The 23072-nt window shown below is 36.2% G+C and overlaps 1 protein-coding gene across 1 annotated transcript; it reads left to right on the top strand.

The window, feature by feature from the left end:
- Nucleotides 1–1868: 1868 nt before the first annotated feature.
- Nucleotides 1869–12485, top strand: LOC140156601 (uncharacterized). The gene is made up of 6 exons (XM_072179538.1): nucleotides 1869–2239; nucleotides 3608–3892; nucleotides 4874–4950; nucleotides 9193–9376; nucleotides 9933–10035; nucleotides 11371–12485. Exons 1-6 carry the CDS (start codon nucleotides 1909–1911, stop codon nucleotides 11642–11644), a joined length of 1254 nt encoding a protein of 417 aa, XP_072035639.1. The 5' UTR covers nucleotides 1869–1908; the 3' UTR covers nucleotides 11645–12485.
- The last annotated feature ends 10587 nt before the right edge of the window (nucleotides 12486–23072 follow it).

Here is a 23072-nt window from a genome sequence, read left to right as displayed (position 1 = left end):
TCTAGCCGCCCTATAATTTGCATAATTGCATAATAATGAGTTAATTTGCATAAATGCTAATTATGCAATTTAGAGAGCAGCTTCGCAATATAATACATTTAACATTTATAGAAACAATTTGACCAAGTTTCAAGGCAAAAGTATGCACAATTAAAGTACCCTGAACATTCGTGATGTGATCAAGCAAAATCAGTCGGAAGTCGGAAATACAAGGTGTCCCAAAATGATTTATACCGTATTTGAACAAAATATTAAAAATATATAGACAACAGTGTATCTAATAAGTGCAATGCAATGCCATACATGTCTCTCTACTTATTCTGTGACTTTCATGGATATAGCTTGATTCGTTTTAGCGTGACATTGCTATTACTGAAAATGGACGAAAACCGCATGTTTGTAATTTACAGTGCAAATGCATCATAACACATGGATCCTTTATCACCATCGTCCAGCCGCACTGTGCAATATATTGGAGAAATCCTACATTCTTTTATAGGAAATACACCAAATTTGGCACAGATGTAGAGCTTACAATGCTAAATAATTCTTGATATGGGATTAAGTGAAACATTTCAATATGACATCAGATATTTTATAGGTTGAAAAACATACTTTTTATGTGATTTTTACCCCAATTTTTACCCAAAAATGTCATTATACAGAGGTTATAACTTCCTCAAGGATCCTCCGCAGTAAATTTTAATCTTCTTCGTCACTTAGCTGTGGGTTTGCCAATATACTGTGGACATAAATGCATGCTGTGACACTAAGGACGAACCTTCTCTATACTTGAAAAACCCATCTCTGCCGGCATTTCAAATGATGAAACTCACACACCGCAGTAATTGGCTTCAAAACTGCCGCCAAAGAAAGAATAGTTTAAGGTCACTTAAGCATAGCAAATCCTTTATTCCATGAAAGGATTGCTTCGTAACATCATAAATAAACGATCGACTATTAGTAGAAGTAAGAACAGGACACAACAAATATACTGCATAACATTTTCCAAATAACTTTGTGCTGAACGCTTAGTAATTTTACAGATTTTCAAAATAGCATGCTTTGTCAAAACTTGTCAAAAACATTTTTACACAATCCTCTCCAACCTGTCAAAACTTGTCAAAAACATTTTTACACAATCCTCTCCAACCTTTACTAGAAACGTCCAATTTTTAAAATCTAAAAAATCTGAGAATAGCTAAATATATGTAGAACTTAAAATGCAAAACAATATGACCAATAAAAATGCCGTTCATACCTAAAAAATTCTTTTCGGGTATAAATCATTCTGGGACACCCTGTATTGACTTTAAGATATAACCAAACAAAGGAAATAATAAATAAAATAAAAAATACCCTGAAAATTTATGCATGGATTTTTAGCAAAATATTGGCAAAAATTACATATTAATGAGCTTCTCCACCAGTCATTTTACTTAAGTTTTTGGGATAGCTTGGGATACCTTTGAACTTTTTCAGTGATTTTAGTATATTGATGGTGGGTTTTTAGTGGAGGCCAATGCCCCCAATTGGTCGCATCAAATTGCCCCTATATACTGATGGATTACAAAATTAGTATTAAAAGTATGTATAGAGAGTTTTATATTCAGCATCCTATGCGTGGTAGAACTTTGACCAATAAGGTATCGCGCTTTTCCCAACGCAACAAATATCGCGCTACATCATTGGCTAAAAACTATAAATCGCTATCGCTCAGCAATGTAGTATAAACTCAGCTTTACTCATCTAAATCTAAGGTAACATAAAGCATGCAGAAGGTCAAGCTATAAATTGGTTCTCTGACCTGTAGCTGGTTGCCAAGATTTATTTACATGCACCTCTGCATTTCGGTGTCAACTAATCTAAAGAAATAATATTTCACCCACACATGGGATCTCATTACACATGGTTTATTCATGGGCGTTGTTTTTTCTAAATCTTTCTCATCAAACGCCTTTTATCATCCGGAAATCAAGACGGCTGTATTTATTGTGTGTAACTGTACTTAAAATCTACCACAAAATGATGACATTCGGCTGCAGTGCATATATACATACTATATTTATCATTTTCTTACGCGTTTTACAAGTTCACGGTCACGATGGTTGGTGCTTTGGGCTTCCTCCGAAGCCAATTAATACCCAGTCTCCTCAAAGTTCAATCCCTGCTGCTACGATGGAGATATATACTACTATGATTATGGAGAATACTACTATTGAAGAACCACCTGTGCCTGGTAAGTGGTATAATGTTCAGGTTTGGAGTATTCATGGTATTATTTTAAGCACTAGATACTTTAAATTTTATTAACAAAATAGCATTCCTTTAATATCTTAGCATGTTTAGGGGCTGTAGGATCCATTTTGTGCAGACCTAAAAAATGTTTAGATAATTGAGCAAGAAATTTGCATAGCGTTTACTTTTGTTTTCCTATTTTAAGTCTTTAGAGCATTGAAAAGGTGCCTAATATGAATGTGTGCCAAACATCGCTTGTTCCCCCCTTTCGACTTGCCCCCTTTTGGGTTGCAAAAATATTCCCCCCCCCCTTTTATACCCTTCCTGGCTCATAATTACTGCACAACCCCGTTTTTAGAATGGTTTTACTTTACTATGCAATTTGCCAATTAAAATGTTACCATGGATACAGTGATGCTGTCCGTTTTTGAGATTGTCTTGGGCCGGGGGGGGGGTCTTTTATGGTACATGTATCTCGGGTAGGGATTGTACAAATGACCATACGGGGATGTGTCGCACGCACTTTTGGCCATTGTCTGCCAGTTTCCACATACCTAATTAATAGATTAACTCATTAATTCATTTGAGAATTAAGCACATTTTGTCAGGTATCTACTTAATCTGTATAAATGTAAGCTTTGGATTATTTAAAACACCTACATTCCATATAGTCTAATCAATTTGCCAGGCATATGTGATGTGACAGTAGTTCGCAATTTTTGAAAATTTACGTAATGAAACATCGTTAAAATTACAAGTAATTAATATGCATGTAATAAGAGATAGTCATTTGTTTTTGTTCTAGATTTATTAAAGTATTGAGATAATATTATACAAAATAATGTATCTGCAAAATACTAGAGTAATCCAATGTAGCATTTGCATTTGACATCATTTTATGTGCAGAAGGACCAATTTGAAAATTCTTATTTACATTGCCGTCTGTGTATTAATTAGTCATTAATTTTTATACTGATTTTTTTTTCTTTCTTGTGTAAATATCTTAACTTATATATTATTTAATGTAAAGGTGATGCATTGTCTTTTAGGCCTTTGGCTTTGTAATGCATCTACCTCATCACATCATTATTTTCAACATTGTTTATATCTGTTATGCTGATTATGTATGTATTGATGATGATGAAAAAATAAAATGAATGAATGAATGAATGAATAATTAGTCATTATAAAGAAGAACAAAAGGATTTTTGACCCAAAAATGGTGTAATTAAAAATAGAGAATGGTAATACCTAAAACATATCAAAAAATTATTTTTGACCAATTTTACCCTGTTCTGGAAATTGGACCAGTATGAAAGCAATAACTTTCAATTTAAACATGATTCTAAATTTGGTTTTCATTACGCAGATTCAGGATATCGAGAATTGATTTGTCCCGCATCTAGGTCAGGACAGCCATGGACTCAGCTACAATCAGACATAGGATCAACCACAGCATCCATATCCAAAGATGACCTATTACCAATTGGATTCGACTGGGATGAGCTGACTGGTCCTGTGTTCTCTTCCAACGTTCAGAAAAGTTCCGATTCCACTACTTATCTTTTTCCTAGAGGAAGGACAGTGGTTTCGTTCAGTACTACAGATGATTCAGGGAAGATGCAGACATGTACATTTAACGTACATGTTAATTGTACGTATTAAAGTATTTAAGACATTACTATTCTGATCAATTGTGGCTATAATTGAAGACCGAATTAAAAATACTTTGCGTATAAAGCCCTGTCAACCAGACCAAAAATGCTGTACTGCGCAGGTCAGCAACCAATCACGTCGCGCCTTTGCCTGGACATCAGACGCAAATTAGCGTTTTTAATTCGGTCTTCAATTATAAATAGTTCGTGTCAATTTATTATGTATTTTTAAATTTCTACCATGAAATTTAGTTTTTCTTTCAATTCATGGAAATCTTTGATATTTTTCACCGCAGGACACAGTACGTTAACTTATTAATGGGAATATGTATAGAAAGGTTAGATAAATGGTGGTACAATGTAGGCCCCTATGCCGACCACATCCCAAAGGCCTATGCAAGGTTCATCGCCTACACGGTATCACAATGCAAGTGGGATTTATGGTTTTTCATCATACTATAGCATGATATTACAAATAATGTGGGAGAATGTTGAATGGCAAATGAAATTTTATGTCATTTCACAAATGATTTATTTTGACTGATTCACATTTATGAAAATGGAATGCGTAAATTGTAATCAAACTTCATACAAGTCACATCATGTGAAAAACACTCTAAGTATGCCTATATAAAATAAATAAATGTATAAACAAACATGTTTAATTGTTATATTCTTTTTAACCTCTTGGAAAGGGTGGTACAAAAAGTTTTGTATGTCTAAAGGGGGGGGGGGGTCAAAAAGTGTCAGGTTTTTCTGGAGTGGGGTCAAAAGGTTTTGACTCCCACCAAAGTATTCTTGAACACTCCCTTAATTACAGTTTTTTTAAAATTAAAAACGAACATAATGTTATCAGTGAAAACAAACATTTTGTGGAAAACAAGGAAATATTCTTGTTTGAAATCGCTCAGTATTCATATAATTGTCGATATTGTAAGAGGTTTGTAATAATTGATCCATTTTTATTTTGCACACTACAGTGATCGCTCTACTTAAGGCTAAGTCTACGTCTCTGCTGATATCATGGATTCCATACCAGCCAGCCAGCGAATACTATGTAAGTGCATTCTCGAAATATAAAATAGGGTAGGCTATTAGCTGTCGAAGTGACGTATAGTCGGATTAACTACCATAGGAATAGATGAAAACAATTTTTGACTATATCGCCCTGCACTAAAACATTCACGCGGTACCTATGCACTGTACCATATCATCCTGATCACTCGCACCTGTAAGATAAGTATCTTTGAAAAGACTGGTATTGTTTTCAATAAATGATTGCAGACATACACAGGTGATGAGTGCAACCTGCTTGTAGTGCAGGGCGATATAGTCAAAATTGTTTTAAGCTATTGCTATGGTAGTTAATCCGATTTATTATATCACTTCGACAGCGAATATAAAGGAGATATAGGACAGATATATAAAGGTTCCTACAATGTGTTCATGGTGTAATTAGCAGGCCACCCCTTTTTGAAACTAGAAACTTTGGGACCAAACTACTTTAAATTATCAGCATACATTTTGTGGGTGGTTTGATAAATTCATGTTACGTATGAATTATTCTGAAGAACAAGGAACCAAGCGCTTAAAAGCTAAAAAAAAGCAGCATACTGCATATCAATTTCTAACGGCGTTTTATAAGCAAAGCAAACTGACGCAATAAAGCAGATATATCCGAAAAACTTTCAGTATAATTTTGTATTATAACTGTGTTTTAAAAATATTATGCTGTTATAGCGTAATATAGGAAATGTTTAAACAACAACTTAACAGTATGTAAGCACCGTTAAAACAAAACGAGCCAAAAATGAAGAGTCTTTCAATTCACAGACGGTCTGTGAATTCAGAGGAGTCTTTGATTCACACCGCCCCGAACTGATCTGCTATTTTTTGTGTCTTTCCTGGGGACCCAGCAAACACAAAAACGTTTTAAAAACGTTTTAAGGCCAGAGTAATGGAAGACACATTCGTCCACGCCCGAATTTGAGATTTCTTGATATTTATCAACACTAAGATGTATTCTTTCACTTGAAACTGATAAAATACAACTTGTTAATATTTTTGCTTGATTTATTTCACTCTTTTCAACTCTAAAAAGTCACATGGCTCAAGACAGCTTAGTAAATTGGCGGGAAATATTGAGTCAGAAATGCGCGAATGCGAAATATTGTGATTACGCGCGCGATTCGCGTCGCGTGACGCGGCGCAACTCTGCGCGTATGTCCAACGCAGTCAAGGCGCATTCGGTATGTTTTTAACGCCGGCAAATGCGGTGTAAACAAAACAAAAATTTGCAGTCAAAATGCCACTTAGATTTTTTTAATTATTTTGAATTTTAGCGCACTAAAAGCAGACATTATAAATTCATTGTTGCAAAAAGATGCATATTAAGAACATGCACCAGGTACAGCTTTTACAAGCGTGAAAGTCTTGCCGTTTTAAAATATAAGGACATTTTGTGCATAATTTTGACATTTTTTACTAAAACGTCGATTTCTCATAGTTCACTTTTGACAATATTGCACGATTTTTGTGACAAGATAACTCGAAAAATATGCAAGCAAAAGGTAAACTTTTTGCACTATCGTTTAGAGGACATCAAAGTCTAGGGACGGTTTTCTCATTTTTTCAAAATATTTGTTTTAAACAAAAATATACACCATTATGTGCAATTTTTAACTGAATAGAATGACAAAATTGCTTTTTTCACATGTTTTTTCAATATTTCGAAAAAAGAGACGAATTTCAAAAAAATAAAAAAACCTTCCCTAAGTTCATGTCTCTTCTGCATTAAAAGCTAACTGATTTTTTTTTTACTCCGAACTGATTTTTTTTTAAGTTGTCACAAAAAAATTGGGGTAAAAAAAGTGATTTTTTGTGATTTAATCAAAAACTCGAGATTTTTGAAAAAATCTGACGTCACCATGGGATTCCTTGACTCATTTCCTTTCCAAAAATGTATAGTTTTATATACTTTGGAGATACAATTCAGAAATAATGATGCTCGAAAAGGTCCATGTTCTCTCCCATTACTCTGCCCTTAAATAAGTTATATTTTGGCTTTTGGCTTAGGTAAAAACGTTTTTATAACATTAAAATGTCGGGTTATATAAAGGTCATGAAAACGTTTTAAAACGTTTTGTATAAAAACACAGTACAACAATATTTTAACAATGTGTTCAAAATGCTATTGTAAACTATTATTGCAAACATTGTTTGCCAAATATTTTGTCAACACTTAAATAACATTATGTTAAAATATTTGCATCCAGCAAACACAGAAATGTTCATAAATTGTTTTTTTCAAAACATTTTAATAACATTTAAATGTCGGGTTATATAAAGGTCATGAAAACGTTTTTAAAACGTTATTGCAAATATTTTGGGCAAACATTTTTCGCAAAATATTTTTTCAACTAAAATAACATTCTGTTTAGAATGTTTTGTATGAAGTTTTCAAAAATGTTTTTGGAATGTTATTAAAACGTTTTTATACCCTTTATATAACCCGACATTTAAACGTTTTCTGTAATACATTTGGTGTTTGCTGGGCAGCAGATTATCAAAAAATGTTTTTTAATGTTATGAAAACGTTTTATACCCTTAATATAACCTTTATATAACCCGACATTTAAACGTTTTCTGACAACCTTTTATAACCTTTTGCGAATGATGTCGAAAACGTTTTGTGTTTGCTGGGGAGCATACCCGTATGGTCATTTGTGTTGAGTGCACAATAAACCTAAACGTCCATTGAGCCAAACCAGTCATGCCTACGTATATATAAGTCCTAAACACTCTCCAACCTCAAAAGAAGGCCCGATTGAGTTGTCTGCATCTGCAGACGTGCAAAAGTGACAAGTTGTTTAAAACCACACTGCTTTATTTCTTTCTTTTTTGCAAAATGTACATGTACACTTACTGACATCATTAAAAAATCATCTTTTATGGTGAATCTAAGATGATATTACCGAAACATGTTATGTCTCTTAAAAATCGTGTTAAGTCTCTTAAAAACGAGGGCTGCAATGACAAATTTCCACGATGCCAAAATTTGACGACTAGAGTGCACTGTTTATGGTTTACGTATCACCATAGATATCGAAAGATTAAGTATTTTGAAATTATCAAGATAAACAAACAGAGTGAAAATCAGTTATACGATGACTAACTTTTTTTAAAAAATTTATAAAATGCTATAGTGAACAATGGCCCATGAGGAGTGACACAAGTCAAGAACTTATATAGGCACCTAGGCACTATAAAAGACAACCACAAGGGCCAATCAATGGAACTCATCCATAGATTGACAGGTCAAACGTATTCAAACTCTTTGGTGAAGATAAATTTCTTGACTTGACGATATAGTTTTTAAGTTTCTTCGGAGTATCATAAGCCTTATATTTATTGCGAACAATGAACTTTATGTAATAATACTATTATGAAGCTAAAGTAGGGAACTAGTCAAAGGAAAGGCAGAGCGAGATACCGGATTTTGAGTCCCAAAGGAGGGGGGGGGGGGATAATGAACGAAAAATGGCTATCACAAAATGAACCAGATGAAACAGAATTACATATATGAAATTTAATCTGATTTTACATCAATTAACACACGAATCAAAATAATGAATGCTTGTCTTAATAAATCTTTCCAGAGTCACATTGCAGTATAATTGAATCATATCAATTTGTAAGCGCTCTTTAGCAAAGTCATAGTTCAATTAATTTACAACCGTATGACAAACAGTCGAAAATAGTAACTTTTTGCACAAGATTTGCAATTTAAAGAAAATTGGCCATTGCTCATTAAAATGAACCTAATATATGGACAATATAAGACAGTGTGCTCTTTCATTTAATGACATGAAATTTGAAAAATATGGTAAGGAACACTTGAGGTTTTGACTTTTAAAACCTACATTTCTAACGGAGTTTTATAAGAAAAACAAACTGACGCAATAAAGCAGAAATATCCGAAAAACTTTCAGTATAATTTTGTATAACTGTGTTTTAAAAATATTATGTTGTTATAGCGTAATATAGGAAATGCAACTTAACAGCATGTAAGCACCGTTAAAAAAAACGAGCCAAAAATGAAGTCTTTCAATTCACAGACGGTCTGTGAATTCAGAGGAGTCTTTGATTCACACCGCCCCGAACTGATCTACTATTTTTTTGTGTCTTTCCGTGGGAGCATACCCGTATGGTCATTTGTGTTGAGTGCACCCCGGGTTTTGCGTCACAAGAATTGATTATCTTCTTAAACTGTATCGTTTTGTATAATATCTATTTTCAGATACGTTACCATCCCGATTACAGTGATCATGACACACAAGTTGAACACGTGCCTTCAACCATAAGTAAAATAGAACTTACCAACCTAGATACAAACACTATGTATAGAATTGAAATCGAGGCGAAAAATTCAACCTCATCTTCTGTTTGTACCCTTGACATTGCAGAGATGGAAACGCTATCAGGTCAGTAGAAAACTTTATGTTTACTAAGCAGTGAACTTAATTTCCGTTTGCATCGTGGATGGTAACATTTTTGAGATACGGGCTGTAGTGTTCAGAGGCACAGCGTATAGCCCCTACATCATGATATAAAAGCTTTTTAGGCCTCAGATAAAACTTTCATGCCTACCTCTTTACTTAGTGCTTGTTACACTTTATTGACCCTTTGCACGGTCATTTCAAAACGAAATTCTATCCGCAAAGTGCGTGTTGTGTGGGCGTACGCCTGCCAAACGTGGCTTAAATTACAGCATACGCTTTGCAAAAGCCTTCTTGCGCGTTGCTAGAAAAGCGCGAGCAATTAAAATGCACGTTTTGCGCTTGCGTTTACAGGAGAACATTGTTTTGGTTTCAAGATGAAGTTGATTGTTGCTTGTTGCACTGACGAACTACTCACTGAAAATTGCTCTTTTGTAAAATACTAAAGCCCCCTTTGCAAGCAGGTGAATATATAACACCATTGTGATGTGAGTGTAAAATAATGAATCATTTTATGTGTCATTTTCCCTCATTTATTCAGCTGCTTCATCTTCAAGAGTCACAACAGCACTCATCATAGTGTGCTGCATACTTGCAATATTGGTGATTGTACTACTCATTCTTCTATGCCTAGTCTTCTGTTGGTAAGTAGCCTAGACTTATACGAGAAATACTCGGTTTCCATATTCAAAAACTTTTAATTGTCATTGTTTAACACTTTAAAACGTTCCTGTAATCTTATTGGTTCTTACCCTTGTAACGATATCACACACTTTAGAGCGTGCCTATCGACGCGCTACTCGCACCCGCTATTTGAACCAATCGGAGGTGCACAGCAACAACGTAATTGCTTGTAAAATGTAGGATTTAATTTGGTTAAAATTTTGTATACTTTTGATTAATATATTTATTTGAATTGAAGTGTTTAAGAATGAGAACAAAGGTATTGACTTAGCCGCTGTCGTGCATCTATCGTCTCATATATTACGCGACATCATTATTTTTTGGCGAAAAACAACTCTTGTTTTACTTAAAATAATGATGTCGCCCGTGTTATATGAGACGATAGATGCACTCCAGCGGCTCAAAACAATACCTTTATTCTCTACTTAAACAATAAGATGACCATGGCTTTTCATTAATGGCACAACATGCAAGAGTCATGAGAAGTACAATAAACTTGCAAATGGAATGGAACTTTGTATGGTACAAAGAATAAAAAGTCAAAGATGTCTTAAAAAGTTTTGTCCAGTGCTTATCAATATTGAACACTACATTCACTTTTTGTTTTGTTTTTGCTCTTCATACAATACTGTTACTGTCAATCCGCAAATGGACCGTCCCTCTAAACAATTTTGGCATATGTCTCGAAAACTGTTGAATTGCGCGCTTCAAGCACCACTATAATTTTGTATTTTTTCAAAAAGTTGTCACCTTTTTGTTACAAAACCGATCATTAGATCAGTGTAAAACCGTAGATTAGCTATATGCTGCAAATGGTTGATATATACAGTAAGCCAAAGAATTAAAAATTAAGTTCATCCCTGTATATCCTAAATAAAGACAAATATGTCAAAATATTTAGCTCTGATTTAAGACCATATTTGTTGAAATTGGCTGAGAATTAAAGAAACGGTGATAAAAAACCTAATGAAGAAACAAAGTCAAAAGTTGCAGTTTTGTGTTCTAATCAATGAAACTACAACTTTTAAATTGGTATCTTCTTTGGCCTTTTGGATCTTTGTGTCTTTATTTCTAAAACAATTTCAAAGAATGAGGTCTTAAATTCGAGCTAAAAGATGCAGCTATTGGCTTCTGGTTCCGATTATGATATATCTGTCTTAGTTTAAGATATACAAGGGATGAACAGAACTGGTACCTTAATTCTTTGGCTTACTGTATATACCCGCCCTCGCCGACAAGTGAATATCATACCCGATTTATAATAATTATCAATGGTGTTGTCTCTTTATTTACAGTTTCAAACGTCGTCAACAGGTCACAATAGATGATACAGCGAATGGTCATGTAGAGCATCACAACCCTGGATACCTTGCTAATGATGATAACGATAAACCTCAACGCTCAGACATAGAACATCACAACCCTGGCTATCTTGCTGATGATGACAATAAACCTAAACGTCCATTGAGCGAAACCAGTCATGCCTACGTATATATAAGTCCTGAACACTCTCCAACCTCAAAAGAAGGTCCAATTGAGCTGTCTGCATCTACAGACGTGCAGAAGTGACAAGTTGTTTAAAACCACAATGCTTTATTTCTTTCTTTTTTGCAAAATTAATGTACATTTACTGTCATCATTAACAAATCACCTTTTTTTTAAACGTTTTTTTTTAAACGAGGGCTGCAATGACGAAGTTCCAAGATGCCAAAATTTGACGACTGGACTGCACTGTTTTCGTATCACCATAGATATCGAAAGATTGAATATTTTGAAATTAACAACTTAAATTAACAGAGTAAAAGTCAGTTAAATGATGACTAACTGAAACTCATGCATAGATTGACAGGTCAAATTTATTCAAACTCTTTGGTGAAGGTACATTTCTTGACTTGACGATATAGTTTTTAACTTTCTTCGGAGTATCATAAGCCTTATATTTATTGCGAACAATGAACTTTATGTAATAATACTATTATGAAGCTAAAGTAGGGAATTAGTCAAAGGAAAGGCAGAGAGAGATACCGGATCTGGAGTCCCAAAGAAGGAGGGATAATGAACGGAAAAGGGAATGACTAACACGAAAAGAACCAGATGAAACGGAATTACGTATATGAAATTTAATTTGATTTTATATCAATTAAAGGGGCATTTCGTGATCCACAGCCTCATCCCCCCACTTTTCCCAAAAAAAGTTGAGATTTTTACACCACTGGATACCTCTGGCTACATAATGTTTATGTACCAAATATTTCTTGCAGATTAATTGGTTTAGCAAAAATATCGCCAAATTTGAATGGTGCACCAGAACGAAATTACAACACATTGTCTATGGAGCCGTGTAATACACATAATCATGCATAACTCGCAAACGCAAAATCGGAATCAACTGAAATTTTGGAAATAAGCTTTTTCGTGGATATCTACTGAAAATGTCATAAAAAGAGGATGCTAGGATCACGAAATCCTCCTTTAACACACGGATCAAAATAATGAATGTTTGTCTTTATAATAAATCTTACCAGAGTTACATTGCAGTATAATTGAATATAATTCACCCGACATGACAACAGTATATTCGCTGCCACGGTGAACAACCTAAACAAAACATCAGGAGACGAGATGATTGAGTGAATTATTTATCCATGTCCATGACCCCAGGTTGCGACGGTCTGTGAGATCCCATGACCTAGCAGTGGAAGTCCCAAGATCAAACCTTGTCAGCCATGAAAGATCATTTCTACCATCTACAGCCCAATTATGGAATTCTCTACCTGCCCAAATTCCAGCCATTAGATCGAGGGCCAGCTTTAGCAGGAGGTTAATCGCTTTCTGGGTGCATCCTCGTCAGCAGCTTCTAAATGATTTATTTGTCTCTGCTGTTAATGCCCAGTTATGCCATGTCGTAAAAAAAAAAAAAAAAAAAAAACAATACATCACTCCGCGGCGTGCAATTAATGCACTGATAATACTGCGTTCACTCGACGAACAGGTGTAATGGCACTATGATCAATATTCAATTATTCAAAGACGAATTATCATCACAACAATACGCGAAATGTTTGACGTTTCAATCTACCGTTATACTCACGTCCCACTATAATGAAAGACAAAGATAATGAGAATTTATCGCGTCTTACGTCATCTGTCAATCAAACTCGAGCACGGTTTGTTTACAAGTGTCGTGATGATGACTTGCTGAACGCGGATTTATAACAGGGCGCCTTATTGTTAATTTTGCACCTTTCGACATGCAAACCATCTCAAAAGTTAGGTCTTTATAGTAGGAAACTTTCTTAACCGAAGGCACCATGTCCACAATGCCTAGAAAAGCTGCTTTTTGCCTTGTAAAAGTACGTAATTTTTCGCCATTTGCTGCTATTCCTTTTCTCCGATCAGCACCAGATAGATCGGTCTTCCTTTTACGCGCTGATTAACCTGTGTAAACCAATCAAGGATCGTAATTGACAGTGACATCAGACGCGATAAATTCTTTTTATCTCTGTCTTTAATTATAGCAATCATTTTCATCAAATATGTAATTTATTCCATCGCTTTGTCAACATCCATTTTATCACTCTGGGCTTTCCTGTATCTGATCAGTATCTGCTAATATTTTTACATACAACTCAAACAAAAAATATGATACGAAAAACCTAGCCGTTTGGTATCGTTAATACTCAGGCCTGTCAATCAATCCTGTCACTCAGGGACGTAGCAACCTTTTAGTGGGAAGAGAGGGGGAGGTGCAAAACCATTTTTTTTGCCCGCATTTGTCACTTTTCTGTCCCATCTGTAATCATTTATGTGAAACTTTATTGTTCGCCGTCCCCATTTTATCCTTGAAAATTTTCGGGGGGGGGGGGGTGGGGATTCCCTGGAAAATGTTCGGATTAGCCATTGTTATGCGTCAAAACAAATTTGAACCGACCCACTATCATATTTAACCCCCCCCCCCCCAGCGTCGTCGAAGTCTTTTTGAAAAAGGGGTCCTTTTTCAGAAGGCATCGCCATTCAGCCAAATCCTTAGACGTTTAGGGTTAGTAATATTATTGTTTTGAGTGAGTTTGCACTAATTTGATACAAATCACCACTTTGTGCATGTTTTCTTTAGTATCTATAAGTTTGCAACATCAAAAAGACACCTTGGGTATCAAATTACCTCATTTTCCTGTTTACGCCACTTAGGGTATAAATTAGATATTTCTCAGTTGACTCCATTTAGGGTATGGTTTTTAGCTGTTTTTGCATGTGCTACGCCGTTTAGGGTAGGATTTTCATGTGTTTCGCCATTAGGGGGGCAATTTGGTTATGTGAAAATTGGTCATTAAGGGTGCATTTCAGAGGTGGTCGGACGCGGGTGGGTAGCACTTTTGTGTGAGAGTGACCCCCCCCCCCACCCCCCCCGGGTTTTCAACCCTGATGTGACAGTGACGCCAATACCTTGAGACAGCTGTTTCCCCGGGGGGGGCACTCAACACAAATGACCATACGGATATGCTCCCCCGGAAAGACCCCCCTTTTTGGGTTTCGCAGCTCCGAAAGACCCCCTATATTTGACCAAAATACAGCTCCGAAAGACCCTTGATTTTGATAATTTTAGCTCTAAAAGACCCAAAAATTGCTCATTCCTCATATTTCTTGTTTTTTCAGACGATTTTCAGCCAAAAAGCCAAGAAATACCCTTGATTTTGACTTTTCGCAGCTCCAAAAGACCCCATTTTACTTGTTCACAGCCCGGTTCGCAGCTCCGAAAGACCCCCTTTTACCGGTACGCCATCAGCTCCCAAAGACCCACCCCCTCAAAATTCCGGGGGAGCATACCCACCAAAAATTTTTGATGTGCCCCCCCCGGGGCTGTTTCACGCACGTCTTTAAGCGTTGACTAAGTAGTATTGGTTGAGGTAGCTAAAAAATCAATTTTCATTGTCTGAATCAAATATATTATTAAAAAAAATAACACCTTGATGTTTTGCAATTTATTCTACAACCATAAAACTTGCTTGATTGATTGTTGTTAATGAGTTGTGTACGTTTTACAAAAGTGGTGTTGTTTCAGCCCTCTTTACAACATAACTCAAGAACCACAGGACCTACAAAAGTATATCAGTGATATTTGAATTCTTCTACACGCTCGTAATGAAATTATATATATGCAATTTTTGCCAAACCTCACTACCATTCGCAAGATGCCACATCGTAACAATTTAAAATAAATTTAGTTACTAACCTCAAGCGCGTGGGTGTATACGCCAGCACTTTTGAGCGAACACTAGCCATTTCAATCTGCGTCCAATGAAATGCGCACTGACGTCACTGCCAAATCGGGGTGAAAAATGGTATAGCTGCATTTGTACAAGATATGTGTATAGTAAGTGTTGACAGGTTAGCAAACCCGTCTATAAAGACGTATTACGATGTAATAAAAGCCATAATGTACGATTTTCATCAAATTTTAATTTTGTTATTTTTACAGGCTTCTGTCCATTTTAATGTGAAGTATGGCATTAAGTCAAAATTGATCGACGAAAACAACGAATTTGGCTAATTCTATTTAGTTGGGGCATGTGTAAACATTACAAATGAGCCAAAAATATTAGGTTTGAAAAAAAAGTAACCAATTTCATATTATAAGATCAAACTTACATTATGGCTTTAAAGATTCTAGATAATATTATTAGTATTTCTATTACACGAAATTAAAACCATTTAAACCTGCGTATCATTTCAAAATGTCTTCAGAATCATCAGAATCATTTAGGCCTAAATATCTTAAGTTCCAAAATTCACCAGATCTTTCTTAAGCACACATCATCATGATCATGTCAAAGACAAGGAGGCGATTTTCATCTTCTTTCTTGATCTCCCGGTCTCGACTCCATATACGGTACCAGGACCCTGAATAGTTCAGTCGTGGTGGCCAGTTGAATGTCCTTGGCGTTCCATATCCCAGTGGGCATATCAGGAAAAAATGACATCAATACAACGTCGGAACGTTGTATAATGATTGTAGGATGGTTGTATATGCAAGTTATTTTGACGTAAATTAATTGGTACAACGTTAAACCAACCAAATTTGCCCCTGTCGTAAAATTATGTTATTACAACGTTGACCCAACCAATTGAAGTGCCGACGTTGTATTGACGTTATTTTCCTTATGTGCCCACTGGGATTCTATGAACTCTTTCATTACAACAAGTTGCCATAGACCGAGTGACAAACTCTAATGAGCTGTGACATCCTCACCCAATTTACATTTCGCCGTCCACAGCCAATACAATTGGAGCACCATTTCCCACTTGACATATCATTTATACACAAATGCACTAGAAAAGGATTTAATTGTGTATTTACTATGCAAATAACCAGTTTCCTTGCTCCACAGTGTATCGGGAACTAACCCTTTGTTATGCTAAATATCCTTCCCAATTAATTAATTAATTAATTAATTTATTTATTTATTTATTTATTTATTTATTTATTTATTTATTTATTTATTTATTTATTTATTTATTTATTTATTTATTTATTTATTTATTTATTTATTTATTTATTAATTAATTAATCAAAACTCAAGACATATTCTTTGTCATTTTACACATTGCAACTGACGAGTGTGGATGGGTGAAACCATCCATACGAAACAAATTTGTATTACGATGTGGTAATTTCACTAATAATAATATATTTCGCTCCTATATTTTATAGTTGAGCACTTTATCTAGTGATGGTTTCACTATAATTTCTTACTATAATTAATTAATTAATTAATTAATTAATTTATTTATTTATTTATTTATTTATTTATTTATTTATTTATTTATGTATTTATTATTTAACCTGGGGTGACCCATCAATGCACTGTCACTGTTCTCCCTTGGTTCCCAGGTGGAACGTGTTGAAGGCACACTCCCCATACCTTAGTAAACATCAAAAAAGAAGTTAGCTGTTTTCCGTGTCAAAAAATGACACGGAATTTCTAACGCACTTGTGTATAATATTTGTGTAATGGTTTGCCAAATATGAGCATTATAGTGGTGTTCGACCAGTATTTATGAATATTGCAAGGTACATAAAGAGAAAATACCCGGATGGTGTCCAAAATTGGCTCGAATATACCATATGGACGATACTATCGAGTGAGTTTGCTATTTTTATGAATGAACTGTAGTATAAATGGTTGCTCGACGCCATCCACAGCCTTGACTCACTACGAAATAGTGAAATGCTTGGTTGAAATTACATCGGTACCTGAGTCGGTTTTTCAAATTTTTTTCATGAAATATGAAGACATAATTCAAAGCAATATTAATTGTGATATTTTGGCCTTAGTACATTTGTTTAGCAAGAAACGGCTGTCGAAAGGAGTGAATACGTAAGTGCAGTTGGCCTATACATTCGATTGTGTGATTATTACGCAGTCAGTTCACCACATACACATGGGGGGAGCGAGTTGGCGCAGCGGTAGTTCCCTCACCTTGCACCACTGAGGTCCCGGGTTCAAGCCCCGCACCGTGTCAACACGCTATATTATAAATATTTTTTTTCATAAAGCTTCAGGCTCCGTTGGTGATCAATATTCTATTGTTGACACAGATAAAGAAAGTTTACATATGCATTGTGATATACACGTGTGATCGAATTTTCTATTATACACGCACCTGGATCATAAATGTGACCGTTCACGGCGAATGAGCCGTAAATTCCTCCCCCGGTCAATTTTGTTTTATTTCATGTTTAACAAATATACATCATAAGCTTTAAAATGGTATATCATTTGACTTCAAACGATACCCAAAAGCGGAGTTATAGTTTGTTAAACTTTGCTCCTTCAACGACATTGAATACGACATTCGTACACATTTTACGCTGTAACTCAGAATACAATTTAGGGAATTTACGGCTCATTCGTGCTGTACGGTCACAAATGTGTTCCTTTATATAATTGTAATTCTCAAAATTAAATCACAATTCGATTTAAAAATCGTTACGCCAAAAATGCAGTAAAAATGTATCCAGAGCAAACAGTGATGGCCGCTAATTAGTGTACTTAATTTCAAGTTAGTGTATTTAAAACAAAACCTTGGTTTTACTTCAAAACAAATCGAATTTCCTTGTAATAGCAACACCATATGGGATACTAGAGCATGCGCAAATCGTAATAATGTGTCGAATAGAACTTGATGGTATCTCATATGATAGTCGTACTATGCTTAGCCCCCGGGGGGGGGGGCACTCACATGTTAAAGGGACCATTGAAAGAAAATAATATTTGGTATCAAAATAAAGCCCATAAAATATAGAATCAATATCTAAAACAATTGAAGAACTAACTATTTTAGAAATAAAAAATACAATAAAAACAACGTACTCGATTTACCCCCTTCCGACGCTACATCGCGCGTCATTTATCAAAAGTAGAAAATTGGGCGCTTTCCGGATGACGTCATTGTGGTTACGCGTTTAGAGTTGCGTTGACATTTTTGCCGGGATAATTTGACAACAGCGATCGCGATCTAAATATCAGATGCAATAATCATGATAATACAACCACTTATATAATTATTTAAAGGTCAAGTAAAAACAAAATACCAGTTGATTGTCCACATGTTATCAAAAAGAGGAAGTGGAGGGCCTTTTTATTTATCATTTATTATTTTTTACAATGCAAATGGATTTAGGCCTAGGCCTATGTATTATTCCCGGACATTATTAGTTGTGTAACTTGTAGAGGAGGATGATAGGATCGAGGCTCTTGTTATTTGATGGTTCTCTGAGAGGATGATTAAAACAGAGCCTCTAAATTGAAATGCTTATTGGACAGAAGCAAATCTAAACAATTGACAATATTATTAACTTTTGAAACCATGAAACATTGAAAAAAGTTTTCCCTTAGGCTATAATAAAGAAAACAGCATTAAACATTTCAGACTCCTCAATGCCATGCGAAAGGAAGCGGGCCGGGCGGGACGATCAATTGTCTTTTTTTTTTCATCATCATCAAGCATGCAGCTTCCTATTTTACTTATTCATAAATTCAACCACCGGTCAACATGACCAAGGTATGATTCCGACGACTTTATGTATAGGCCCTACATGGCACGTATAAAACCATAGAACTAATTATGAGTAGGCCTAGGCCTATGATATCTATATAGTGACGATGACGAAGGGAATATCGCCAAGATTTGCCGCAACACATAAACTGCAGATGATGTGCCGGCGCGAACACCTCCCATGGGTATTATTATTATAGGCATGTATTTTTTCCGTAGGGCCTACCTTAAAATATTCAAGAGATGACAATTGGTTAAAAAAAGCCTTTTCTTCCATAAGTTAACTTTCAAAAGTGCTTCTTTTCAAACCCCAAACATGCCAAAGTAGGCCTAGGCCCTTTTATTTTGCAAATTTATTCCCCTAGATGCCATGTGTTATATTATTTGAGCCGTTGGCACTGGGGCAGTAGCTGAACGGCAGATGAAGAACATGACATGCAAGCTGTTCTTGAAATAAATTACGAAGAGCGCCTACAAACATACATAGGCCTTCAAAAAGCCTATATGCTACAAACATCAAATGGGAACTATTATAGGCCCACACTTATTTTAATCCATGGATGGTTAAGCCTGGGGTAGGCCTAGGCTATGCGAAATTGTTGTCAGTCATGTCTAAAACGAAATATCCAGCCAGGCGCGCTGTATTTTACAAGATATACCCAATCAACATAAACTTTTTAACTGTAGGCCTACCTTTGATAAAACGCTCGGACATTTTGCACTTTCAAGTTTCAGTGGGAGTTGAGATTGGATTAGGCCTATAAGCATTTCCGAAAACGTAAACTACCCAGCAAACATAAAAACGTTTTAAAAACGTTTTAAATAAGTTATATTTTGGCTTTTGGTTTAGATAAAAACGTTTTAATAACATTAAAATGTCGGGTTATATAAAGGTCATGATAACGTTTTAAAACGTTTTGTATGAAAACACACTACAACAATATTTTTAAATGTTTTAAAAAATGTTATTGTAAGCTATTTGTGCAAACATTTTTGCCAAATATTGTGTCAATACTTAAATAACATTATGTTAAAATATTTGAACCCAGCAAACACAGAAATGTTCTTAAATGTTTTTTCAAAACATTTTAATAACATTTTTAAAATGTCGGGTTATATAAAGGTCATGAAAACGTTTTTAAAACGTTATTAAAAGTATTTTGGGCACATTTTTTCGCAAAATATTTTTGCAACCCCAAAATAACATTTTGTTTAGAATGTTTTGTATCAAATTTTCAAGAATGTTTTTGGAATGTTATTAAAACGTTTTTATACCCTTTATATAACCCGACATTTAAACGTTTTCTGACAACCTTTTATAACCTTTTGCGAATGATGTCGAAAACGTTTTGTGTTTGCTGGGTAAAGGCTGACAGTTAATATTGTTCATATGATTGTTTGGAGTGGCCTTTATATGTTCCTCTCGTGGTTCTTTATCTTCGAATTTGTTTCTCGTTTTCATAGGCCTTTAAAATAAATAAAAATAAATTTCGGCTTTTATATAATAGCGCCTTTTTCCAGATCTCGGAGGGTTCAAAGCGCTGTAATTTCGCTGCCATGGTACTGCCACAATCAGATCGCATGCATCATCTAGGCTGGATGCTGCGCCGAACCTGTCACAAATCTAGCCGCACTTGGATTGTAACATCCACCAATTATCTTTTCAGCTCCCCAAATTTCATTGGGTGAAGGAAGTTTTTGATAACCAAACAACTAATCACCAATTTTTGAGAAGCAGGAAGAAACTGGAGATCCCGGAGAAAATCTGCGAGCATGGATCCGCGATCCGGGATCGGGATAAACCAAGTTCACACGAGTCTTTTGGGCGCGCGCCGGGGCTTGAAGTTGAACCCGGGACCTCGGTGTGGTGCAAGGCGAGAACCGCGCCAACTCGCTCTCCCGAGCCTGACATTTGTTTTGAACCTGGTCCCGTCCATGCATGAGTGTGTCTAAACACGGAGCGACCATTTAGAAACAAACAAACACACTTTAATCACTCGCAATTCAGCTTCCAAACTTCGGAGTCAGGATCGGCTTGCGTTTTAGGCCCGGCGGTTAACCTAGGCCGCACGCCCGGGAGGTAGGCTAATTAGGCCTGAAGAAATTAAGTCGCATGTCATTAACCCGAAACATCATTGCCTTCTCTTTCCTATCCTCACCAGATATTTCAGAGGAAATAAGTAAAGAGTTGCCTCAGTAAAACAAATGATACTCTGAGTCTCTTGCAAAAGCCGAGCAGCTAGCACTGACAGCTTTGACTTTGTCAATATGAAGGCCTAGGCCTAACTTACTTATGTTTCCCCGTTGTTGGCCAATTTTGTAGGCCTAGCTAGAATTTATATAAAGGCCTATCATAGAAGTCATTGTAGCTTTGTAATTTATATTATAATATCCTTTTTAATATACTTGTTAGGCCTAAAAGGCACAGAAAAGTTCATTGCTGTAAACACGTTCATGCGTTGGTTTAGGACCAAGTCTGGACTATGCAGTGTTGCCATGCAGCGGAAAGGATAACCACTTTGACGTCACAGGGGTTGCCATGTGTCTCTGCACATATGAATTGGGCGGAGCGACGCGACATTGGGCGCTTTGTCTTTATTTGCTGATTTGGGGGGTAAAATAAAGGAAAATTGCGTTTATCATTTTAGAAATGGATTATATATGTTATTAGCTTTATTTTGATACCAAATATGTTATTCTTTCAATGGTCCCTTTAAGGTGGTACGGGTATGTGCGGCGGTCAAGGGTCCCTTTTTCAGGCTCTCCGGCAGTTCCTTAAGCCCCACATTTGAATCTAATCCAGTTCTTTGAGCCTCAAACTCTGACAATTGTAGCTCTTTAAGCTCAAATTTGGAAAAAAATTGGAAATTTTTAGCTCAACAGCCTATAATTTGGCCCAAATTTCAGTTCTTCAAGCCCCTATTTTGCCCGAAAATCAGTTCTCAGTTCCCAAAGTTCGGCGCTCCGCGCCGCACACCCATACCAAAATTTAAGTTGAGTGCCCCCCCTGGGGCTTAGCCTGCGTCGCTCGGCCTATCTCGAACAAAATCGCCATGCGTAGCTATTGAAAAACGAGAGGATTCGCCGTACTATCACGGCAATTTTTGACACGAAGATATAGGGATGATGAGGGTGTGCCCCGTCGCGGCCCAAGGACTCATGTGCACTTGGTTTATCCCGATTCCAAGCTCGCTCTCGCAGGTTTTCTCCGGGATCTCCCGTTTCCTCCTGTATCGCAAAAATCGGTGATTAGTTGTTTGGTTATCAAAAACTTCCTTCACCCAATGGAATTTGGAGAGCTGCACAGATAATTGGTGGATGTTACAATCTAAATGCGGATTGGTGTGCGCCGTTCGGCAGCAACTGGCCTAGTTGATGCGATCTGATTGTGATGATTCACCATTGCAGTGAGATTACAGCGCTTTGAGTCCTCTAAGATCTGGAGAAAGGCGCTTTATAAATCCAAAATGTATTTATTTATTTATATACGGTGAATGGGAGATGTCCTCCAACTTTTTCTAATGTGGACCGCTCCTAGTGTTTTCCTATTATGTTTGGGATGGGGATGTTGTATGGTATTCAGGGGGTTTATTAGGTTAAAGGCCACCACAGGTTGGGATAGGCTGTGAGGCTTGGCCCCATGCCTGAACACGTAGCAAAATGAAAGGCGTGAGAGCAGACGTGTTTAGGGGACTCTGAACCGATACGCCGCAGGGCAGGGTTAGTGGTTTTTGTCACGGGTGTGAAACTGCGGGCCCCATGTAGGTCTTCCAATATGAATTTACCTTTGGGCTCATAACCCCTACTTATTTAATGCATGGGATTGGGCCAAACGTCTGCCTGTTTGTCACTTTTTAACTGTAGTTATAAACATATAGGGGTTGATTAACCCTAAACCCTGGTTTAGGCGGCTCTGGGTTCTGGTGTGGGGGGGGGGGGC

The sequence above is a fragment of the Amphiura filiformis genome, chromosome 7, assembly GCF_039555335.1.
Source record: "Amphiura filiformis chromosome 7, Afil_fr2py, whole genome shotgun sequence".
Lineage (NCBI taxonomy): Eukaryota > Metazoa > Echinodermata > Ophiuroidea > Amphilepidida > Amphiuridae > Amphiura > Amphiura filiformis.
This window is presented reverse-complemented; position numbering and strand designations above follow the sequence as displayed.